At 39.0% G+C, this 22,845-nt stretch overlaps 2 protein-coding genes across 2 annotated transcripts in view; one reads left to right on the forward strand and one right to left on the reverse strand.

The window, feature by feature from the left end:
- Positions 1-22,845, forward strand: part of LOC145501745 (uncharacterized) — a 64,713-nt gene that overhangs the window by 39,537 nt on the left and 2,331 nt on the right. The window contains exons 34-48 of the mRNA XM_081481142.1: positions 356-456; positions 748-840; positions 1,263-1,843; positions 2,350-2,571; positions 3,292-3,624; positions 4,125-4,379; positions 4,918-5,111; positions 5,588-5,924; positions 6,226-6,351; positions 6,812-6,934; positions 7,307-7,429; positions 8,451-8,579; positions 11,461-11,589; positions 13,383-13,492; positions 13,698-13,813. Of these exons, the coding sequence (XP_081337268.1) occupies positions 356-456; positions 748-840; positions 1,263-1,843; positions 2,350-2,571; positions 3,292-3,624; positions 4,125-4,379; positions 4,918-5,111; positions 5,588-5,924; positions 6,226-6,351; positions 6,812-6,934; positions 7,307-7,429; positions 8,451-8,579; positions 11,461-11,589; positions 13,383-13,492; positions 13,698-13,813 (2,972 nt within the window). The remainder of the gene's footprint in view (positions 1-355; positions 457-747; positions 841-1,262; positions 1,844-2,349; positions 2,572-3,291; positions 3,625-4,124; positions 4,380-4,917; positions 5,112-5,587; positions 5,925-6,225; positions 6,352-6,811; positions 6,935-7,306; positions 7,430-8,450; positions 8,580-11,460; positions 11,590-13,382; positions 13,493-13,697; positions 13,814-22,845) is intronic.
- Positions 17,677-22,839, reverse strand: LOC145500222 (uncharacterized). The gene is made up of 2 exons (XM_081479741.1): positions 21,163-22,839; positions 17,677-21,062 (listed from the first exon to the last, which is right to left on the reverse strand). The coding sequence occupies exon 2, from the start codon at positions 19,112-19,114 to the stop codon at positions 18,446-18,448; it is 669 nt and encodes a 222-aa protein (XP_081335867.1). The 5' UTR covers positions 19,115-21,062; positions 21,163-22,839; the 3' UTR covers positions 17,677-18,445.

The following is a 22,845-nucleotide window of genomic DNA, read 5'->3' on the forward strand; positions in this document are numbered from 1 at the left end:
TCGGTAGGGCTTTTGCACGCTCTGATTGGGTAATCAACTAATAACTAGCTTTTTCACATAGTGTTACTCCTAAAACTGCTCGCATTGAAGGAGGTGCTGTTTTATGAACTGTTGAAAAATTTGATAATTATTACGGTATTGAATATGCATGTAGCGATCTCGTACGTCCATAAGATCGAAACTGAAAAAACTTTGAAAGTGACAAAAGTCCATTCAACTGAAAAAAAAGTAGCACGTTTTCTTGTCGATCGCCTTATGTCTTCAAGGGACTTACTGTCGTTGATCGCTGACACGGGTTACCTCATTTTCTTGCATTTTCATTTGCAATCTAACTTTACTTTAATTTACCTTTCAGAGTAACACTTTTCAGGCTGTCATAATTACGGATGGATTTAACACCTTTTTGATGTACAACTACCCTTATGGTGGAATTGAGTGGGTGGTTCCAGCGGATCCGTAAGTTGATTTGCATTGAATCCAATCAGCGTTTTCATGTGAGAAATGATTTAGGCTTATGCTTCTCAAGATTGGCCGTGGCTTAATAGTGAAAATCAATCTATCAATCACTTTTCCCGTCCGTCTAGCCATCGATCTTGTTATTTTGTTACCACTGTTGGTGATGATGATAATTTTTTTAATTTTTTATTGTTGGTAATTTTGTTGTTGTTAATTTGTTGTTTTTGCTCGTCTTGCCACTGTGAGCGTAAGGGAAAAAGTATTCAAATTGTGTAACTTTCATTCTTGCAGGGTTGATTACCGTTACTGGACTGGTTACTCCGGTCTTCCTGTCGCTGGCTGGAACGCAGGAAATGATGGCAAAGATTATTACAACCACGAAGCGTGAGAAGTTAAATTTACGGTTATATTAGTGTGGTGAAGAAGAGCAGAGTTAGAGAGAGTTTAAAAATAGGGACAATTTCAGACTTATTCCATCGTTGTGTCGTCTACAACAAGGAAACTCTTATGTTGTGCTAACTGCAGTCGTCCTACATTACAAAAATAAAACTTTTTACACAAGTATAACTACTACGCCTCTGATTGGTAGAAAAACCTGGCGCCACCTACTCAACCCGCTCGCATCTTTTCCCGCGTTTAGTGCCAGTTACACATATTTTTCTAGAGTTTTGATTGGTTCACTGTATTGTCTGTGTCTTCCCTGATTGGCTAGAAGTTCAGCTTTGGTTTTCCGACTTTCAGTGAAAAATTGTTCATCTTCTGGGGTAAAAGTGTAAGCTTTACTTTCGCTTTTTTTCGTATTTCAGCGCGGCTACATTCGAAATGTATGATCTTGATAAAAAAGAAGGAAATACCGGTTCGTTGGGGAGGTACTTTTGGAGGATCGAGGACAGCGATGGGACAAGTGCACTGGAGAAGTGCTTAACATGGGCTGTTCTGAATGAATTCGCGAACATTCGTTACTGGTACGACATCTTAATAAAATCAGACCCGGAGATGGCGTGTCCTTGTACTTTTTGGCAGGCGTTGCTGGATTGGGGAAGATTCTCCTGGAGCTGGTGGTATTCCTGGCCTGAATTGTGTTTTGAGTCCAGACGTTCCAAATTCGTACCTTACTCTTCTACACTAACAGGGTCAGTTGAATTTTGGCTAAGACAGGAGTGTTGCTACTCCACCGACTCGCAAGACTGGGGCTCTCTCAAGCTTGGTCCTCCTGACGGCGGTCACGTGAAAGTGGCAGCTTTCCCTGACTCATTCAATCCCGTGAAAATGTTTTCGTCGGACGAGGAGGCCTATAAATATTGCTGTGTTGACATACCTTCGTGCGATCTGTTTTACCTTCATCGTCCGTCTGATAGCTGTTCCCGTTACAGACCTCCACCAAGACGTACGTGTCACTGCATATTATAGGATGTTGTCATAAGATGTAATTTCATGTCACCTGACATAGCGTACCACCACGCGACGTCAACTGAAGTCAAGCCATACACTTTTGTTGCTTGATGGTGCCACAATATTGCCTTTTAAGTTTTTCATTTAACAACACAACGACGACTGCATGGACACACGAGCGGACAATATGGTGGTCCCCGAGTCATTCAATTTTGAGCTCCCTATGCCCAATGGGAGCACGTGGTATGATACAATATGGCAGTTGGTTCATTGATTTATGTCGAATCAAATTGCATGAACTAGGTAAATCGTCTGTTTTGCAATTTCAAGTAAAATTTACTTATCTCGTTGGTTTTATAATTTCCTATTTTCATCACCGGTGATACTTGAGACATCGACTTTTCAGCTCGGGGGCAATCCTACAAGTAACAGCAAAGACTTGCGACCTTAGCTAGTTACCCGCGTACTCTGTTTAACTGCTCGCTTTCATTGTTAATTCAGGTTGGTTCTGGGGTGATCCTCACATCAAGACGCTGGATGATGGGAATTACACGTTCAATGGACTCGGTGAATACGTCATGATTGATGCACAAAATGGAACATTCCAGCTACAGGCCAGAACAACAGCTGCCCAGGGAAATTCAACAATCGCCACTATTTTCTCAGCCGGCGCAGCGAAAGAAGAAAATACGAGCACCATTGAAGTCCGAGTTAAGGAAGGCGGTGAGGGATACTAAAGAGGTTTCATATAAAGCAGTCAAACCTCTATACCTTGAGATATTAAAAAAGTGGATGGGAAATTTCTGGCTAGACTACATCCACTTTGTTAAAAAATATTAGCATGTGTGGTGATCGCTGTTTCTTAGAAACCACTGAAAAATAAAACTTCGGCCATTTCTAGTCATTATGGCGTAATTTGCCGAAAATCGAACGATGTTTTTAGCCGTCATTTTTATTTTCAAATTTACTGAATCACAAATACAACAACAACAACAACAACCATTTTATTTTGCATAATACAAAGAATATCATACAGCAAAAGAATACATTAAACTTAAATAAGCAAAAAAAACTACTCAAAATAGTAAAAACTAAACCAGCTAAGTAGTTACAAGAATTATTACGCTTTAAATCGGTTGTAGGAAAAATAAAAAAAAGAAGAGGTAGAAAGAGAAAAAAAATATATAGATATAAATATAAAAAGAAATATAAGTAGTAACTCTCACTTACAGACAGAGCATTGTTTAATTAAGAGCGATAGTAACTTAAAGAAAAAATACTAAGCTAGCATTAAGCATAAGAACTTAGAAATTTCTTAGTCAAGGTTTATCTCTTCATCCAAATTGTTCCAGATAGAAGGACCAGAGAAATGTTGGTTGAATTACCATAATTAGTATGTGAAAAATATGTGCAAATATGTACAATTGTTTTTCTTGTTATCAGGTGGACTCGATATCCTGATAGACGAAGTAAACTACGAAGACTACGACAAGCTGACAAACCAAAGTGTAGAAGTTGGTAGAAACCTGTCTGTCTCAAAATCGGAAGAAAACTGTTTACAGGTTTCTTTCCCATCAACAATGTCGGTGAATTTCTGTGAGAAAAAGGACATGCTGTCGTTCGTCGTAACTCCAGCAGACGTTTACAAGAATACCACCAAAGGCTTGCTGGGAACGTGGAACGATGACCCGGATGACGACTTTACATTGCCTAATGGAACAGTTTTGCCATCATCTTCAACGTTGAGGGAGATTCACTTCGGGTTTGGTGTAAAATGTAATTATATTTAGAGCTATTTTCTTTCTTGATGGTTTTATACCGTTGGACAGTTTTTCTTCAAGGTAAATATAGAATGAACTACGATTTGGAAAATCTTTTCGAAAGTTCGAAATTGGCCTTTATCGCCAAGATCTGAGTCTTACTTAAGTATCAATATAGCCCTTCATCTTACAGGTAAATAAACGGATACATTTTTGGGTGGTGAAAACCCAACCGTTAACCATAGTCTTGTGTATGCACACTAGTCAATAATCCAGTCGGGATGAAAATTTATTAATTCTTCTCTAACTTCAGTGAGTAAACATGCCAAGATTTAATAAAAACCCTTATAAGTTTAAGGAGGTTCTTGACCCAAACAGAAGACCGTAGAAACTCTCTTAAAGCTTTAATTTCTTAAAATACAAAAAAAAAAACTTCCAAGACGATCTATCCACTTTAATGTGACAATAGCTCTCGTTCCAAAGCAAATCTTCATGCTGTTTTTGATGTTCTTTTAGGGCAAATCAACCAATCCCAGTCACTCTTCACCTATGCTCCAAATGAAAGCGTGGATACCTTTAAAAACACTAGTTTCGTTCCCATGTTTGCGGATAACATCACGTGGCAAAACGACAGTTTAAGAGTAAAAGCCGAAGAAGAATGTGGTGAAGATTACGAGTGCCTGTTTGATGTGGCCTCTACAAACGATCTGTCTGTTGGCGTGGTAACCAAAGATATCAGCATTCAGTTGGTTAACGAATCGAACGCTCTTAGTAAGTCAAAAAAGGGTTATTCCGCTCTTGTGTTGCAAGGTGTTTCGAACTTTTCACCCTAGTTAAAATGGGTTACCGTGTACTGCTGTACAGGTCAATCTCTACCCGTGAGAAAAACAGCTCTCACTTGTTGTAGTTTTTTTGTTTTGTTTTTTTTGCCGTTTCATATTTTCGTGTACATTTTTTACCCGTTGTGTCTATTGTTTGGTATAGCTTCTTCTGCCGTTAGTTTTCTAGTTGCGTTGTCATTATGTTTTAGTCGTCGTAGTCGCCACTCAAATCTTGTAAGTTTCGTTATTTTCCGTCTTTTTTTGCCTGTTTTATTTGCATTTCGTTTTGGTTTCCTGCTCTGTATATTTAGCTTGTTTATGTGCGTTTGTTTTCAGCGAATCGCTAGTAAATGTGCGAATTCTTAGTTGTGTGGATTTCGATTACACTTGTTAAGCTGTATATACTTGGTTTCCGGTTTCCATTTTACATAGACGAGTTATATAATTTCTTTATTGGCACACCTTTCCTTTCAATATTGCTTTTGTAGACAACTTCCCACCCAAGATAGTAACCGAATCAAACGTGATAAATGTCACACTTCATGAAACAGTTGAGCTGAATATCACTGCTGTGGATAACGATACAATAACATTTCGTGTGATTAACGAGCCTGCTGGAGCCACAGTGAGCCAAAGAGGAAACGTGCTGTACTTTACATGGACTGTTACTTCGTCGCAAAAGGTATACATAGTGAACGTTGAGGACAATAAAAGACGAGTCTGACATGAAATAAAATGTTTTCCGCTCAAACTTAAAGGAAGTGAAAACAGCAAATATTTTTTACGCGTGGCGTTCCTTAGCTTCTTAACCTCTTTTTATGACATAAACCATCTGACATAATTTTTTTGCTGAAATACTAGTTTAACAAGTTGGGAAAAATCCTAATGAGTTACAATCAAAACGAATTGTTAAGAATGAGAAAACAACGACCAAAGAATTTGAAACTTTTCAATCAAACCGTAACGCTGTGGCAGTAAACTTTGCAATGACGCAGTGCAATAGTAGACTATCGATTGATAGTTTTCTTTGATTATTCCTTGTGAATTAGAATTCAAATCTGTTACGAGGAATTCCACGAGTTCTCAGGCATTTTGTGCGAAATATCATGGCTGAAGGGGGTGAAAACGATTCACAGTTATCTATTTCTCTTATTGCAGTTCAATCTATCATTCGTTGCTACTGACGACAAAGGCGCAAGTGCCACCTGGAATCCAACAATTAACATGTGCGCCTGCAACCACGGCGGTCAGTGTGTGCAACCAGAAGAAGGTGACAATGTCAACACTGACAGCAAGTTTGTATACATGGGTTGTGAATGTCAGGGGGGATACACAGGAAGGTTCTGTGATAGTGACATTGACGCCTGCGAGAGTAATGGTCAGCCGTGCTATACAGGAGTTGAGTGCACTGATCTTCCACCGCCAGCAAATGCCAGTGGGTATAAATGTGGACCCTGTCCATCAGGATATACTGGAAATGGCGCTCAGTGTGTAGGTGAGCTTACAGGATTGGCAGGGTACCTTGAGGATGAAGGAAGTTTGTTTTATTATTGTCCGACATTTTTCCGAAGTAGGTACACTGACCTGTCTGAAAATCAAACGTCCGAAATTTTTTGCAAGGAATTTAGTCGGTTTTGAATGGGAGGGGTTCATAATTTTTTACTGCAGAGGTGAAATGACCGACAATTTTCCATACCTCTTACACTGTCTTGCTTTTACATCCTCTTTCTCGATTTTGATGTGACTACCGTTATTTATTCGCTTACAAATATTCTCCGTTTCTCTCCATTTTCCAGACTTTGATGAATGTCAAAGTAGTTCGTCAAACAACTGTGAACAGCTTTGTGTCAATTTTCCGGCTTCGTTCTTCTGTGACTGTCGCGGCGGATACGAACTAAACGCTGATGGTCGCAGCTGTGAGGGTAAGACATTTGCTGAATTAAATTTACATCAGTTAGCTTTTTAACCGTTCACGTGTAAAGCTCTTTATCCGCGGCGTTATATGAAGTGCCAAAAAAAAATTAAAAAATCGTTCTTCCGGGGCTTTAATTTATCGATCGTCCGATCATTTTTATAACAAGGTGTGGTGTTTTCCAGTTTTCCTTCGTTCGTAGTCAAAATTTAGCCAATGCGAATGTCGGCTTTCGGGGTTGTCTAAAACCAAGGGATAAAATTTAAGGTTTGAAGAAAAAATGGGACAAAGGGAAGATAATCTCTTTCTGAGTACTTCCAATACAGACTTGCTACAAGAAGGATGACTCCAGGAAAAAACCTTTATGTTCTCGTCAAAAACTCTTTTACTGTTCAATTTAGAATTTGTAAAGGATAAGTAACATCTGTAATCTTAGTCTGAAATAATTAACTAACCATTTTAATCGATAGATATTAATGAATGCGAACCTTCAAATGATTGCATGCAGCATTGTAACAACAGTATAGGAAGCTACAACTGTTCATGTGATAAGTTCTTCAAACCTGATCCCACTGACTGGAGAAAATGTACAGGTGAGTTTGATATCTGTTCAAATATATTTCCTCGTTTTCTGAATTAGTATCTATGAATGAAAGTGGTAGTATAATAAAAATAAAAAAAAATGTAATATGAATATCACAGATTCAAGTTGTTAAAGGAGCTCAGCCATGGTATTTTGAGTTATTTTGGCCGCGAACAGAATTACCTTTGAATTCAATGAAACCCGAAAATAGTTAGAATAGGTAGATAACACCAAAGAGATCATTATAAACTATAAAGGAACAAGGATGGTTAAGGATGGAAAAGATTTAAACACGGATTACACGCAAACTTCTTTAAGTAGCTTAGTGCTTCACTTGCAGCACAGTTTCTTGCTTGATTACTTAATTAACTTTTCTTTACAGCCACAGACCCTTGTACTTCTGGGCATGGCTGTCAACATGTCTGCTTCAAAGGAATCAATGACAAAGCAACGTGTGACTGTTTTGCTAATTACAAGCTGGAGAATGATGGAAAGACTTGCAGAGGTACTTGATAGCTTTGTTTTATCGAGTAATAGTTTTTGAGAGCAGTAGTATAACGTTCCTACAAATCACTAAGATGCACAAGATGGGAGAAGCCCAAGACATAATCCTAAGCAAATCTTGATGTTTTTTTTAAATTTTCTGATTTTTAATTTTTAATGAGTGTCTTAATTCAGCATGCAGAAGATAGATCCGCTTGATTGTTATAATGAAGTGTTAAGGCTTTGCCATATACAAGATCGAGTGCGACGGCTCACGACAGCTGAGGTTTGTAGGTTCCGATAATAATTTATGGACGAAATTTGCTATATTCTCGTGTGTAAAATCCCAAATACTCAGAGAACAAGATGATTCAATTAATCCCTTCGGGTCGGAATCCCCAGTAGACTTTTGATAAATTTTACTTTGTTATATTGGAGTATGAGCTCGAGATTTCTACTGCATGAAGATAGATGACAAGGGAGCTGCCTGAGCCAGTTATCAGGCATAGAAATGAAAAACGAATAATCTAAGAGGCCATTTCCGAGTTACCTTGTGCCTCTGTTTCAAAACGAGTCTTCGTGTAAATCTTTCATATGAGTTTGATTTGCATGAAAATGAACCTGAAGGCGGAATTCAATTTCATATGAATGGTTTTGCAAGAAGACTAATTTTGGAACACAGGCAACAGGCAAGTCAGAAATGGCCTATTGATTTAGTATAAATCTACTAGTCGTTCAAAACATTTTCTAAATCTTCTTCTTCAAAGACAAATCGAAAACGCAAAGAAACCGGCATTTTGATATCAATCGTTCACTGTGAGAGAAAAGGTAGTGAGTAGCGTAACAAATAAGAGAACGACATTCGTGATACAAGGTTTATAGGTTTATACTAATATTGAATATTATAGCACCACCTTCACTTATCTGATATAATGAGTTAACAATACAGAAAGATTATGAAATATTAGCTGCTGAGATGGAGCATACCGTACCAGTGTTAAAATCATTACCTAGCATCTAATTTTCTGTTTTCATTTTCAAAGACATCAACGAATGTGATCCAACTGATCCTCTCCATCGCTGCAGCCAGATTTGTGAAAATACCCCAGGAAGTTATAAATGTTCATGTCAAGTAGGATTCGAATTGAACAAGGATGGTTACCAATGTGAAGGTATTTAGCATGAAATCGTTAGTCTAATTTCATTACTTTTGATATGATGATTTATGTTTAAAGCCCTGGCCAGGGGGGCTGGCAGCTACCTTTGATCACGCCGTTTTTCTGGTTACTATGATCGCCCCAGTAAGAAATCTGTCAATCAGTTGAGAACCCTAACGAGCATGCGCAAAACGCGAAAATAACGCGAGGAAACCGAAACATGTTTCCCCGCCATTATTGCTCAGGATTTGCCTTCGATTCGATAACTTTATTCGCTGTTAGCAATTTTTAGCGACAGCTCTGAGACAATTAGGACTAAGGGAGTGAAGGAACAGCTTTGTGCTATTTTCCTGGCGAGCGTGGTTGCATTCCTGGTTGCCTGGAGAGGCATCCCCGTCTCAGGCGGAAAACGAAGCTGAAGTTTTTATTTTGCTGTGGAAATTTCAAGGTTCATTACCTTCCATATTCAAATCGACCAACTATTCTTCTTTAATTTTATGGAAAATAGCGATGTCGAACTGTTCCATGTCCCCCATTATATATCGCTAAGCCTCCAAACGTAAGTCTTTAAAATATTTCTCAACTGTTCAGAGTTGTACATTTAAACTTGAGCTTACATTAAACAAGCTTTTCTGTCTAAAGTGTTTTCCGTCTTAACTTACTGCCTTATGAAATACTGCATTTACTTTATGATTTTCTGTAATATGTTGAGTCTGAAGACTTTCTTTTGAGTAAATTTAAATCATGAAACTTGAAGGCAGTTGCAGATCAGTCAACGACATTAAAAATAGCTACCAGTTTGCGTGTCTCGATAATACAGTGATAAATTATAGGGGTTTTGAAACCTCCATCCCTTACTGTTCAGTACCAATGTGAACTCGCAAATTTGAAATCATTTTTCTGCTTCTGCATATGGGAATGTCCAAAATGGACTATTTGCTAGTCACAGACTCAATGTGAACCTTTACTAGGTTGAGGTATTTCATTTGCAAGTTATTGACCCGTGAAAATAAAGAAAGCAGCTTCTGCTCACATGCCTTGGCACAATTTGTACTGGTGATAAGCATCAGTTTTATCTGCGTGGTGGGCGAAAGCTCTGTTGTAATACTTCTGGATATCAAAGTAGGGGTGCTGAGGGAGATGATTTATGAAATAGACCCAGGGAAGGCCAATGAGCCCTGTTAACTGTAGTTGAGTGCTAGTAATGAGGTAGGCAGGTAAAATGGTCATTCGTCCAGACAACTAACTTGAACTTGGGCAAACCTGAGTCAACAGAACCTCCACAACATCTCAAACAGGCCAATTTTGAGACTTGGCTTTAAGCCTTTTGAGAATAACAAGAGAAGACATCAAGCGCAGGGATCGGCAACAGTTATTTAGCCCCCAAGGCTATTAGCCCAAACCATGTAAACGCCAACCAGAAGTCGATAAACCCCCAACCAGAAATAAAAAAAAAACTGTATATTTCTTCTTCTCTAAGCATGAGAAAGGGGCTAACCGGCTAGGGGCTAATCAAAAGACCGGTAACCAAAGGATCAGATTTGTTTTATTCCTCTATGGCAAAAAGATGAGTAAGAATGTCAATATATCAAATTTGGCCTAAACTGTTGATTATCAATGGCTTGTTCCTGTAATGGAAGGATAGCTAAATAAGATAATAAGGCAGACTAATACAAGGTCAGATGAATGAAGTCTTTAATAGTACTTGTCTCAAATGACAATTCTTAGTGCAAGAGAGGAGCATGAATCCTTTGAAAACTGATTGAGAGGTGGCATACAAAATTAGTGCCAGGGAAAGGGCTACATAGACAGCAACAAAATGAGGTGGTAAAGTCAAACTTCCTGCACACTCTCCATCTCAACGACTTGATTGGACCCGTTATTTAAGCCGTTAAGTCAAGAATATCAAAACAAAAGTCTAATGATGATTATGAAGAAGCAAAAACAATCAACGACACAAATATTTTGTGTTGTAATCAAAGAGATGGTGATGAACTCTCAATTCTGCCGAGGGACCTACAAGTATTCGCTTTCATAAATAATGCCAGATGCTTTGCCTGAAACTGAAACAGACCTCTTGTCGTAACGTAACAGAAAAGCGCCGTACCCACTGCACTCACTATGAAACCTGCTTTAACCCTGTCAATTAAGTGCAAACAAAAAGGGTCACGAAGCTGTTAAGCTGTTCAAAAAAAGCAACCCTTACCATCAGGGAGTCCGGAAATATAGAAATACTTCAGTTTATCCCGTTGATAGGACACCGCTACAAAAAATGCTCGGATGAAATATTCATGCCTGCAATCAGGTTCACACTGTGGAGTTCCCACTCGCAGGTTTGCGTTCGAATATTTATCCCAGATGCCTCGATCAAAATGTCCAAGATTTAGATGTAGAACAACTGGAACTTTTCTCGGATGTTTGAACGTGAAATATGTCCGACGTTTACAAAACTTTACAAACGCATCTCGCTCACGGAAGTCCGTCAAGTTTGTTTCCCACAAATTTCTTAACTGGGGAAATCATAAAAACTCGATTCCAGGCCTCGCTGCTTGCCGCCCCTGGCCCTGGCCAAAAGGACCCGCAAGTCGCAAGTTGAAAACTTGGGTCTACTTGCGACTCCGTCTGTCCAGGTCTTGTGTGCACTTGCGTTGACTTGCGATGACTTGCGCTCACTTTGGTCGCGATCAAATTTGCACGCAAGTCGACTCAATTTTTTCACCGTTTGACCATGTACCCAACCCAAGTCAACTTGCGGCTACTTGTGACTACTTGCGAGTCCATTTGGCCAGAGTTTAACAATAAATGTATAATGTGCTTTGTATCGAGCCTACAACCGAACTGTTCGACGAAGAAAAAAAGGAAAATGTTAATTTATTTGTTGTATTAATTTAATCAGATGTTAATGAATGCCTAGATGAAGATTTGTACAACTGCACGGATGAGTTCCACAGGTGCGTCAACACTCGCGGCTCGTACAAGTGTGAATGCGAACAAGATCTGTACTTTATCGACGGCAAATGCAGAGGTAATCAGCGATGAATAAATGTGGGTAATCAAATGGTGTCGAATGAAATTAGAAAATAATTTCACGCGTGTTTTGTCAAAATTCTTATAATTTCCCGAGTCTTTAGGCGAGGAAATTTATTAGAATTTTGCTAAAACGTAAGAGAAATTATTTCCTAATTTCACGAGTATTCCATTTGATCACCTTTCAATATCGTGGGTGACAAATTACGCTTACAATCGTGGGCTTTTGATTTTATTTATTGAGTCGAGAAATTTCGCGCAGAACGTTGCCATGGAAATTTTGTAAATTCACACGTGAAACTAAATTTGGCGCCAAAATTAAGGAGCAATTTGTCACCCATGATATTAATTTAAGTAACTTTGAGTTCAGTGTTGAAAAAAAAAATCGGAAGGGGGCATTTCCGAGTTGCCTTTTGCCTCTGTGTCAAAACGAGTCTGAGTGCGAAACCATTCATATGAAAAGGAGTATTCATTTTCATAAGAAAGGTTTTCTCCTTTTGAAACGGAGACACAAGATAACTGGCAAATTGTCAAAGGAAATGGCCAATTGCCTTGAGTTTGCCTCTCTACACCTCGGCTGTGGTTGGCTCAGCTGAGTAGTTTTCACTTGAGTGTCGAAATTATTTCGTGATTGCTTTGGTTTTTCATTTCTACTCCAAGTGGTTGGTTTGACAAACTCCGGGCAACTTTCTCAAATAATCAGAAGTTAATTCAAAACCAATCGCGACTTGTCGAACGCGTTTTTCCGCGCTTTGCAGCAACAACATGAATCTGCCTTGGGTTTTGAATGGTTGACGGAATTATCTGCGTTCTTTCTGGATGAGCAAAGTTATGTTTTTGGCTTTAAAAGTAATAAAAACGCTTGTACGTGAAGTTTCGGCGTCATTGGTTATACAACACTTTGTTGAAACCCTCACTGAAAGAACTTTGGAACTAAAAACACGTTCTCTCATAACTTGGATTTTTGTTAAAAGCAAAATGCAACCGAATAGTATTCGGTTGCTTTGTAATTTAATCTTTGAAGTAAGAGGCCGAGATTGTTTGAGTTCTTTGTTTGTCATCCGGGCGGGGGGGGGGGATACTCTCAGAAAAAATGGGTTTGGGTGTGAAGCCCGCTTCCCAAAACTCTTACCGTATTTATGACCAAAATCGGACGTTATCACTACCCTAGTTATTACCTGACCAAAAATTCAAAACCTTATTTATGACCTGACGACCCTTAAATCAAAACCCTGTTTCGGACCTGCCTTATTGTAGTGTATTCACGGATTTAACCAAGGATGATTCGGATTTAACCATGGATTTAACCAACAACAGTAAACAACACCATTCCAAGAGTCGAACACGTTTTTCTAATCATCAACATCCAGCACGCATGCTCCGATAGGGGAATGGGGAGAGTAGAGCTAAACATTGACAAACACTACTTTTATAATTAGTTTCCTAGTTCAGACCAATGTTAAATTGCCGTAAACATAATTTGTGAAGGGCCTGAATTTCGTCTTAAAAAAAAAAAAAACATATCAAGACTAGAGTGCAAAAACCATACCCTGTTTATGACCACCATAGCCAAAATCGATACCCTATTTAAGACCAAAACGGCTGAAAAACCATACCCGTTGGGGCCGCGCATATCTATATAGCCCATATAAGGAAGTACCCCCCGTTTGTCATATGTCTCAATCCTCCTCAAGCTTGGCTATCTTTGTTCCTAGCAGTTTGCTTTCATTATCGTTGTCTTCGCTCTCTAGTATATCAAAAACAAAACAACATTCTAACGTGTTCATATAGGTCTAGAGGTTAATGAGACGGCTCCCAAGCCAGTGTTACCTGAACCGCGTGTGCCATCAAAGAAAGAGAGGGAAGAAGCTGTGCAGTTCTTAATTCCACACAAAAGCGATGTAAGTAATATACCACTTTTTGTAAGCTCACTAATCGAAAAACAGAAAGAAAATAAACTTTTGGAAGCACAAGGTCGTTACAGAAAAATTGACAGATGTTATCCAGACTCTGATAAATTTCGACATTTATACTGTATGAGGTGTTCACAAGGCTTAAACACAAGGTTATATTGACAAGAGTACCTTTCATCATCTTCTTTGACAGTTTGAATGGGATTTCGAAAAGGACAAGTCATTCAAAGACAAAATGGCTTCTGTAACAACGGATTACTGTAAAGAGAACAGGACAAGATGTGCTCTAAAGGACGCCAGGCGAAAAAGGTGATCACTGATTTTTTTCGGAGTAAGACACATTAGAGGGGGTGGAGTTGACGGGAACCCAATAAAGTTTCCTACGAGGTTATCTTTGACAGAAAAGTCAACCTTTTCACATAGCCGTCATAGACGATATGGTTCCCTTTCAATTAACTTACAAAATTTTGGATTGAGTAATCCTTTAAAACATCCCCCTGCATCTTTTGTTAGGTTAAATATGCTGGCCTTTTACTTTTATTTTTACTTCAACCGGTCAAATCCCTTTTGACGCAAGCAGGCGCTTTCTTATGCCCTCATATGAATTCTATGAATTGTACTAAAAGGACTATTTGCTGTTTATAACTAGTGCTTTATAAACTTAAAGGAGCTGGCAGAGCTGAAAAACGACTGCGCATGCGTAGGATTTTTGCGGGCGAGTCGGGCGAGTCGACGAGTGGAGGCGTTTTCGATCGTTTGATCAATGAAAAGTTTTGGCGTCATGCGATGTTAATTTTTTGGGCTAATATCATTCGAGAGAAATGGAGAAGATGGGACTTTCAGTATGAGTTCAGTCAAGCAGATGTTCGTGATATCCTCTACATATTCCTGGCTATATAGACGGTCTAAACACAGCAAACTCTGGCAGACATCGGTCGCATCGCCATGGTGAGTAGCTGTGAGTAGTGACTGCTTTACGCCTGTAGCTTCAAGATTAAGTTTATTTTGGATGCCACTTACAGGTTAAAAACGTGTAAATTTCAACTACCTTGTTGTAAATACATCTTTTCAAATGTGGTTGCTCCTTACAAATAATTATACATGAATTTAACTGACACGCAAGGATAAACCTGCCACGTAAGCTCGCATTGGAGCGCTTAAGCTTACGTTTGGACCCGAGCGCGAAACAAACTGTAAAGGAAACGATTCCCTTCTTCATGTTGAAATAGTTACGTATTTACCCTGCCACTCAACATTCCTGGAGATATGACGGAAAAATTAATGGACATGTTGATTGATGAGTTCTGTACGGCCACGGAAATGATCCCCGCTCGCAAATGATCCCCGTAGCGCAAATGATCCCCAAGTTGTACCGCAAATGATCCCAGAACCGGAAATGATCCCCAGATTGTACCATAAATGATCCCGGACCGGAAATGGTCGCCTCGCCATGAAATTTGGAAATGTGAGGACTCAGAAATTTGAACAGTGGATTTTAAATTTATGCTTTTTTTGTGACTGTGAAACTCAGAAAACCGTGAACATTTGGACTTGATTCCAAAAGGTTAATTTGGTACTAAACCAATCACTAGACAGTTCAGGACACGCGAGAAAAAACCACAACCAATAGGCCACGTTCGATATATCAATATCCTAACATCGATCCGAGCCTTTCCGGTCAAAATTGCAATTTTTTTAATTTTCCTTTGTCTTTCAATTCCCAAAAGAGACTTGGATAGAAAGAAAACACTACCAAACATAGAAGTTTGTCCTGAAAGCCTCGGAGTTTTCTGAGTTTCGCAGTAATAATATTATATTTTGATCCAACAGTTACTCTATGAAACGCAAGAAAATGTGCAATATGAACGATTTGAATGCAAATTTCACAACTTTAAAAATGATATCCAACGTTGCGAAATCCTGTGTTTGAAGTTTGTAGTTTAGCTGGATCCTTCCCTGAATGACTTTATTGGGTTCGGGCCTGAGATGTGTGGTAGCACAAGATGTTCACTATATCCTCAAATTTGGAGACAACTGAGAATTCCCAAGTGGATTGACTACATTTTTACTACGGTAACTAGCACGAAGGAATCCTAGAGACTTTCGTGGGAACCCGTGGCTATCTAGGACGCAAGTATAAGAAGTGCACAGGGAAAAGTTCTAAGCGGTTATTTTAGATAGCAGAGGCATCTTCGAAGATTCATGTTTCCTTTTGCAGTGCGTTTCCTAAACGAAACATTTATGCAGTCGACACATGTCAATTTGGTATTTTGCGTAGTATGAGAAACGCTTTTTTATTGCTGCTTTTATGCCTGAGGTACTTGTCTTTTCTTCACGTAGGATAATTAAGAAAATATGTATCCATCCATAGACTTTTCATGGAGTCCACGCCATTCCTAACTTTTGGCGGTGGAATCAGTTCCGGTCCCGGGATCATTTGCGGTACAATTTGGGGATCATTTGCGGTACGGGGATCATTTGCGGGCCGGGATCATTTGCGGGCCGGGATCATTTGCGGGCCGGGATCATTTGCGGGCCGGGATCATTTGCGGGGCCGCACAGTTCCAACAAGATCTAATGGTCGGCAGACACGAGGGGACAAGTCCCATCATTTGAACTGGCCAAAATCTAGTCGCAGGGACCAAAGTTTGGTCCCACAAATTCAAACTGGTTTGAATTTTTGGGACAAGTCCCTGCGACTTGGTCCTCAAAACGCTTCGTGTGAACTGTTCGTGGGACAAGTCTCTGTGAACCAGTCCCTTCGTGTAAACTCTTCTGGGGACTAGTTGCAGGGACTAGTCGTAGGGACTGGTCCCCTCGTGTGCGCCGACCTTAAAAGGCATGGACAACTACAGAACAACTCTAGAACGTCAGAGATGTTATCAGTATTCATTAATTTTGTTTCTTTATTTTAATATTCATTCCATTGTTTGATACATTTTATATCTAGTTCTGCATATTCTATTTACCTAATCATATAAAGAAGCCTAAACTATGCATTGTACTTTCAAACTGTCTCAACACACCTTAGGAATTTGACAACACTTGAGAAATGTGGAAAATGCTTGCTTGCAGCTTGTGTTTTAAAATTTTTCTTGTATCATCAAATTCTCGTATTGTTTTATGATGGTATAATAAATGGTTTAGACTTCTGTATTTATTGATTTTATGAGTAAACAGTTGAAAATGTATTCTTTATTATTATTATTTTAGGATTGTTACCTGGTATGATTTGTGGCAGTTCTGTGAAATGCTCTTAAACATATCAAGAAGAAACTCTGCACTTTTCCCTGCAATAAGCCACAATCAACCACCATACACGTCTCCAGTGATTCTAAGTCTTGCGTTGTTGGATCTGAGTACGTAGTAGTAGTAGTAAACTTTATTTAAGTGTCAGTCATTTTAGCGTTTTACACACTAATTGGTGACACTAATTAAAGAAAAATTAAGAAAAAACATTAGAATTTTGTGAAAATTGAAACCCTTATTCTAGATGAAACTCTAGTTAAAAACATGTTTAAAAACATACACTTATTCTAAATAGAACTCTAGTTACAAACGTACTTAAAAACATACACTGATTACATAATTATGAACACTTTCTAAATTAACTATTGCATAAGTAACAGTTCTTGCAGCCCCAGTCTTCAATTAAGTGCGTTAAGTCTCTTTTCCTTATCCGACGTTTAAAAGTATTCACACTATCCATACCACGTTCCTCCTTTGTCAACTTTGACCACAAAAAAGGCCCAAGATATTTCAGAGAATGTTTCCCGTACTTAATAGTGTTAAAGCGTGGTAGGGTAAAATCGGAATTCCTTAAGTTGTATCGTTTTTCTCTTTCCCCGTTTAGGTTGAAGAGGTCTTGTAAATACTTCGGTAGTAGGTTGTTCTTACCTTTAAACATTAGAATTGCTATATCTTGTAACCTTCTGTTATAAAGAGTCGGTAGGTTGGCCTGTAGAAGCAGATTCTCGTATGACTCTGTACGTAGAGCTCTCTCCTGTAGCCTCTCTAATCTACGCCTATCTGAAGCTCTGCAAAAATGCCAAAAGGTACTGCAATAAGTTAAATGGGGTAAAATAGCGGCCTTGAATAGTTGCAATTTGGCAGGGATAGGTATAAGGTTCCTTAGTCGCGTGAGTACTCCAATTTGCTGACTAGACTCAGATCAGAATCAATGTTCACGCCTAACAGTTTGATGGAGTGGGATTGTTCTATTTTAACTCCACCTATTTGCATGTTCATTTCAACTGTGCCATTCCTTTCACCAAGTACCATCGACTGATATTTCCTAATGTTCACTTGCAATAAGTGCTCTTCATACCATTTTGTCATTTTGTTTCCATCATGTAGTAGCTTCTCCTCCACCCTACCGATCGAGTGATCTGATGAAAATACCTGATGATCGTCTGCATACATTGATATGTCAGCTTCTACAGTAGCCTGAATAAGATCGTTCTAGAATACATTCCACAACAGGGGGCGAAATGTAGACCCCTGGGGACAGCCTCTTACAATATCTTTCCACTGACTTGTCGCTGACGCTAACCTAACCCTGTTTTTCCGCTGGGAAAAATACGACCGAACCAGGTTTAGGGCATGATCTTAAAAATGGTAGGATTCTAATTTTTTGATCAGGAGTGGTGGGCAAAGAGAGTCAAATGCTTTGCTCATATCTGGCGATAAGACTCCTACAACTTTTTTGCCATCCAGATCTTTTTTCCAGTACTCTACAAGCCGTAAAATGGTACTTTCACATCCCTTGTTCTTTCGGTAAGCTGACACACCGTGGCTCAGTTTTGGTTCAATATACTCAGTTATTTGTTTACTCAATAGTTTTTCGTAAATCTTGCCGACAGCTGGTAATGCTGTGACCGGTCTGTAATTTCTAACTTCCCGCCTATCGTCATTCTTAAACACAGGTATCCATTCCCCTCGCTAACAAGCGGTTATCCATTCTCCTTGCTTCATGCTAGAATTGAAGATCGTAGTTAGAGAGGGTGCCAGTTCTTCAGCCATCAACTTCAACATTCTTGGTAGTATTCCATCGTGTCCTGCAGCTTTTGTTGCCCCCATCTTGTCCATGGCATCCTTCACCTCATAATAAGAGACAGATCTGAAACAAAAAGAATGTTTCGGTGCAATCATCATGGTGGAGATTGATTTTAAACTACTGTGTTCCTTAAAGTCACTCTCGATAAGAGATTCTGCGTTATCTCCACCAATCCCATTCGCCATTGTGGAGAAGTACTCCACCAAATGTTCAGTTACTCCTTCCTGATCTTTCACTAAGTTACCGTCGATATTGAGATGTATATCCCTTGTACCGTCTCCCTTGTCCTTCCTATCCAGGAATGGTTTAAACGTTTTGTAGAAATTCTTTGGGTTTTGACGCAGATTATCCGAAACCTCACTCCAATAATTTCTTATCGCTATTCTCCTTTGTCTTGTTGCTTCATTCCTCCATTTCCGTTTTAGCTCGAAGTTCTCAGGTGTCCTACTTTGGCTAAATCGTTTTGAGAAACGACGTTTTGCTCTTATAGCGTACACATATAGAAAATAGAGTACACCCTGAACAACAAATAAAAATGTTTTTGTTACTGGCATTTCTATAACTATTGTTAGTATAGGTAATCATACGGTTTCGAGTTCAATTTGGAATTAATTTGCACGAGTGAGTTTTTCAAAAAGCTGAAATTGCACGAGCCGCTTCGGCGAGTGTAGTATCAGCTTTTTGAAAAACTCACAAGTGCAAATTAACTCCGAATTGAACGAGAAAAACCGTATGATTACTTATTAATAATATGAACATGAAAAAATTCGCGCGGAGGAAGTGCTGGAAGATCTTTCTTGAAGCCATTTTTTCTTATTTGAGAAAACTTTTTTCAAAGTTTCAGCACAAAATTTTCGTCATCATTTTACGTGATATCATTTTCTTAGAAAAGTTCCTATTTTATTTCAGTCAGTCATAATCCAGAATTTCGATGTGTAATTTGCACTGGTGTTACACTTTTTGCACTGATGTTACACTTTTTGCACGGTGTTACACTTGAACTGCACTGCTCTTAGCCAATCAGAATCGAGTAATTTCGTCATGTGTATTATTATCCTTGAAATACCATTTAAAGAGAAAATGCCAATTTCCAGTAATTTTTTGTTTATTAGAATTGCTCTAGGCTGATGATATTTACTCTATTTTGATATTCATAACAGGTCATTTTATATTTTTAAACAGGAAACTGTTTATAAACAATTTAATTTATACTAGCCTTAGTTCTCGCAGTGCGGCCTGTAGTCTCCCTGGATCAATGCTTTGCATGTTTTGCGGTAGCTGGTCCAAAAACTGGTTTTGCATATTCATTAAGGCATTTGTTAGTGTTTCTAGAACAGATGGCACATGTATTCCACCAGGGCAGGTCTTCTGTTGGCCATTTACATTTATCACTACTTGTCTGTATAAGGATGATGATGGGCGAAGTACTGCACTGACTGTGGGATTCACATCCGCTATACAGGATGCCATGTGTACCACAATTGTCCTAACAAGTCGCGCTGGTGTATGAAATGACTGAATGTTGTGGAAGTCATCAACCATTAAGACCATGAAACATGTCAGCTGATGGGGAAGAGAGAGTGTAAAAACAATAATTAAGTAGTTAATAGATTGGTTTTCAATTGAGTGCTGTAAAACCCAAACCAAACTATGGTTTGACATTGGCCAAGTACAGTAATGTAGTCTAATAATAGCCAGCCAGTGTCAAACGGTTTTCCAGCCAGTGTCAAAGCGTAGGAAACCCAAAGCCAAAACCAAAGTAATTTTTATTACTTTTCACACTCAATTGAAAACTGCTCTAGTATTTGTAATATATTATACAAGACAAAGACAAGAAATAAAATTAAGTTACAAAAATGGCTTTTTTTTTCCAATAATATTTTTTGGTAGCGTGTGTGAGGCCATTTGTTGATTAGAATTATTTACAAGCTGTTAACAAGCATATTTATTTGAAGACTGAGCTCATTTACTCTCTGCAACTGTTGGGATATGTAGTTGGCATGATCTTTAGTGAGGTCTGCTTTTAACTGCTACTCGTTTCTAGGCCTGTTGCTGTATCCTAAAATCTGACAAGCAGATAGGCCTTGCAAGGTCATGCCACAATTAGCGGCGTATAAGCCACTGTCCTTTTGCAATGCAAATGTTTTTTGTGACCTGCCATGTCGGTAAAAGTAATTTGCTTCCATTGTTACATCCCCGCCATGAACAATGAATGAAAAACAATTTTCTTACAGGTAGCTCTCTTCACTTAAAGTTTGTTACCTAAAATAGGCCATTATGTGGAGTAAGGACACCACCCTCTGCTCTTACATCTTTTTCTTCTGCTGGACAAGCTTTTTCTTCCACTTAAACAGTTAAGGGTGTCCTCAAAGAGTCCAGGGCTATTTTTGTCTGTAAACTGTCTTATTCCCTCTGGATTGTAAATTTTCTGGTCTGGGGTGGTTATTTGATGTCTGTACAGGGTCTTTTGAAATGCTTCCAACCTCTTTTCAATTGTTGATTCTGTAATAGAAAAATCAACCATGACAAAAATTAAAATATTTTTGGGCGAATTATAGAGTTTTTGTTATGATGCTACGCAGCCTCGAAACAGTAAAAACACCTTTTATCTCTGCGAGCTGTTGTGTTGCCACATTAAGTTGTGTTTGCAAGGTTCAGCACTTTTCTGTCTCCTTTCTGAGCAACAAATCCATTTCCTCTGGTGACTTCTAGGAGGAATGCAACAAGAGGTTTGTTATTTCGAAACTGATTTTATATAATAGAATGATGACAAGTACCTGTTTTGGCATGGTGAGGTGTGATGGAACGTCACATCACTACTTTTTCTCTGAAATCATCAAAACGAACTTATTTGTACCAGTTTTACATTTGCATGTCACAAGAAACTCGGAAATATGTGCCACTCATTTTAAAGGGCGTCCTTATAGTAGTCTCCCAGTAACCGTACCTTTCCAGGAGGGCTGTAATCTTGTTCGTCTTTAAACAATTGGTCTGCAATTTTCCAACAACTGGAATACCATCGCACACCAGGACGGTAACCACTCGTAGTACGTCCGATGCGGTCAAACATTTCATAAAACTTCGCTGGTATGTTGGCTGAAATATCAGTTGAGTGCACAGGAAGTGGACATGCACAAAAACCATTTGCTTCGCGGTTTATTCTGGTCCAGAGTCCAGTGCATGCCCAGCTGTTCGTGGTGCTATTGCAGCATTGAACCTCCGCAATTTCCCTTTGTATTCCTCGCCTTTTCTGGTTTTTCTGTGGCACCAACATGTCCGCTCACCGGAAGTTTCCATGAACATCAAACTCATTAACATAATCTGCAACACGAGCCGCATTTTCGCAGCACAAACTCCGACTTCGCGGCAAAATTTCGATGAACGTTCATGGATGGAAGTATGGTGTTCCTGAGATATATTTTAGCCTCTAAGGAAAGTTCCAAGCTTAACCTTTTTACCAACTCCTTAGCCCAAGCGAAAACTCTGAGCGCTCTTAAACTTTTTCAAAAATGCCGCCATTTTACGTATACGTTGCTATGGTTTTATGTTAACTTTCCCAGTTTCTCGGAGCGTGCGAGTGAGCGTGCGCAGTCGTTTTTTAGCTCTATTAATTTCACAGCGAAGTATTCATTTACTGGCATCAAGACGACTCAGTGGAATGACGGTCACGGATGCCATTTCTGATTACACAAACTGATAGAATGGTTTGAGACATTGCTTACCAGGAACGGGAAGCACTGGGTATTACGGGATTCGTCATAGTGCTGGCCTCTACCGAAAACAATATTGAATTAATTACAGATGTCTTTGCGCAGATTGAGCCAAACTTGAAATCATGTCTGGCTCATTAAAATCCACTATTAAATTGTGACCTTAAATCTTCCTTGTCCGGAATGTTTTTACATTCTTTTAGTATGTCATGTTTTGTTTTTCTTTAATTTGTTTGTTTTATTTTGTCTTAAACAAGAGAAGATCAAGGTGAGAGAGTGAATACCCCATATAAGCCTTACACCCAAGGTAATCACTCTTAAGTTATTTTTAGACACGGTACTCAGTTCGTCCTTTCGAGGAAGACGAGAAAATTGCTTGGGCTGTCCACGCGTCGGGCTTGTAACATATAGCCCATTAACTCGCTTACCTTGATCTTCTCCTGGTTTTAACGCGTATGATTTGGAGCCGCTTTGTTCTCCTCTAAGGGCAGTTCAATGTCACATATTAAACTGAAATAATTGGAGTTAGGACTTTGACTAACTCGTGTATTTTTAACATTCAATCTTGACATCAG

This window comes from Orbicella franksi, chromosome 10, assembly GCF_964199315.1.
Source record: "Orbicella franksi chromosome 10, jaOrbFran1.1, whole genome shotgun sequence".
Taxonomy (NCBI): Eukaryota; Metazoa; Cnidaria; class Anthozoa; order Scleractinia; family Merulinidae; genus Orbicella; species Orbicella franksi.

What these genes read in the sequence shown, in the direction of transcription:
- LOC145500222 (XM_081479741.1), bottom strand. Translation starts at nt 19,114, where the DNA reads ATGCCAGTAACAAAAACATTTTTATTTGTTGTTCAGGGTGTACTCTAT.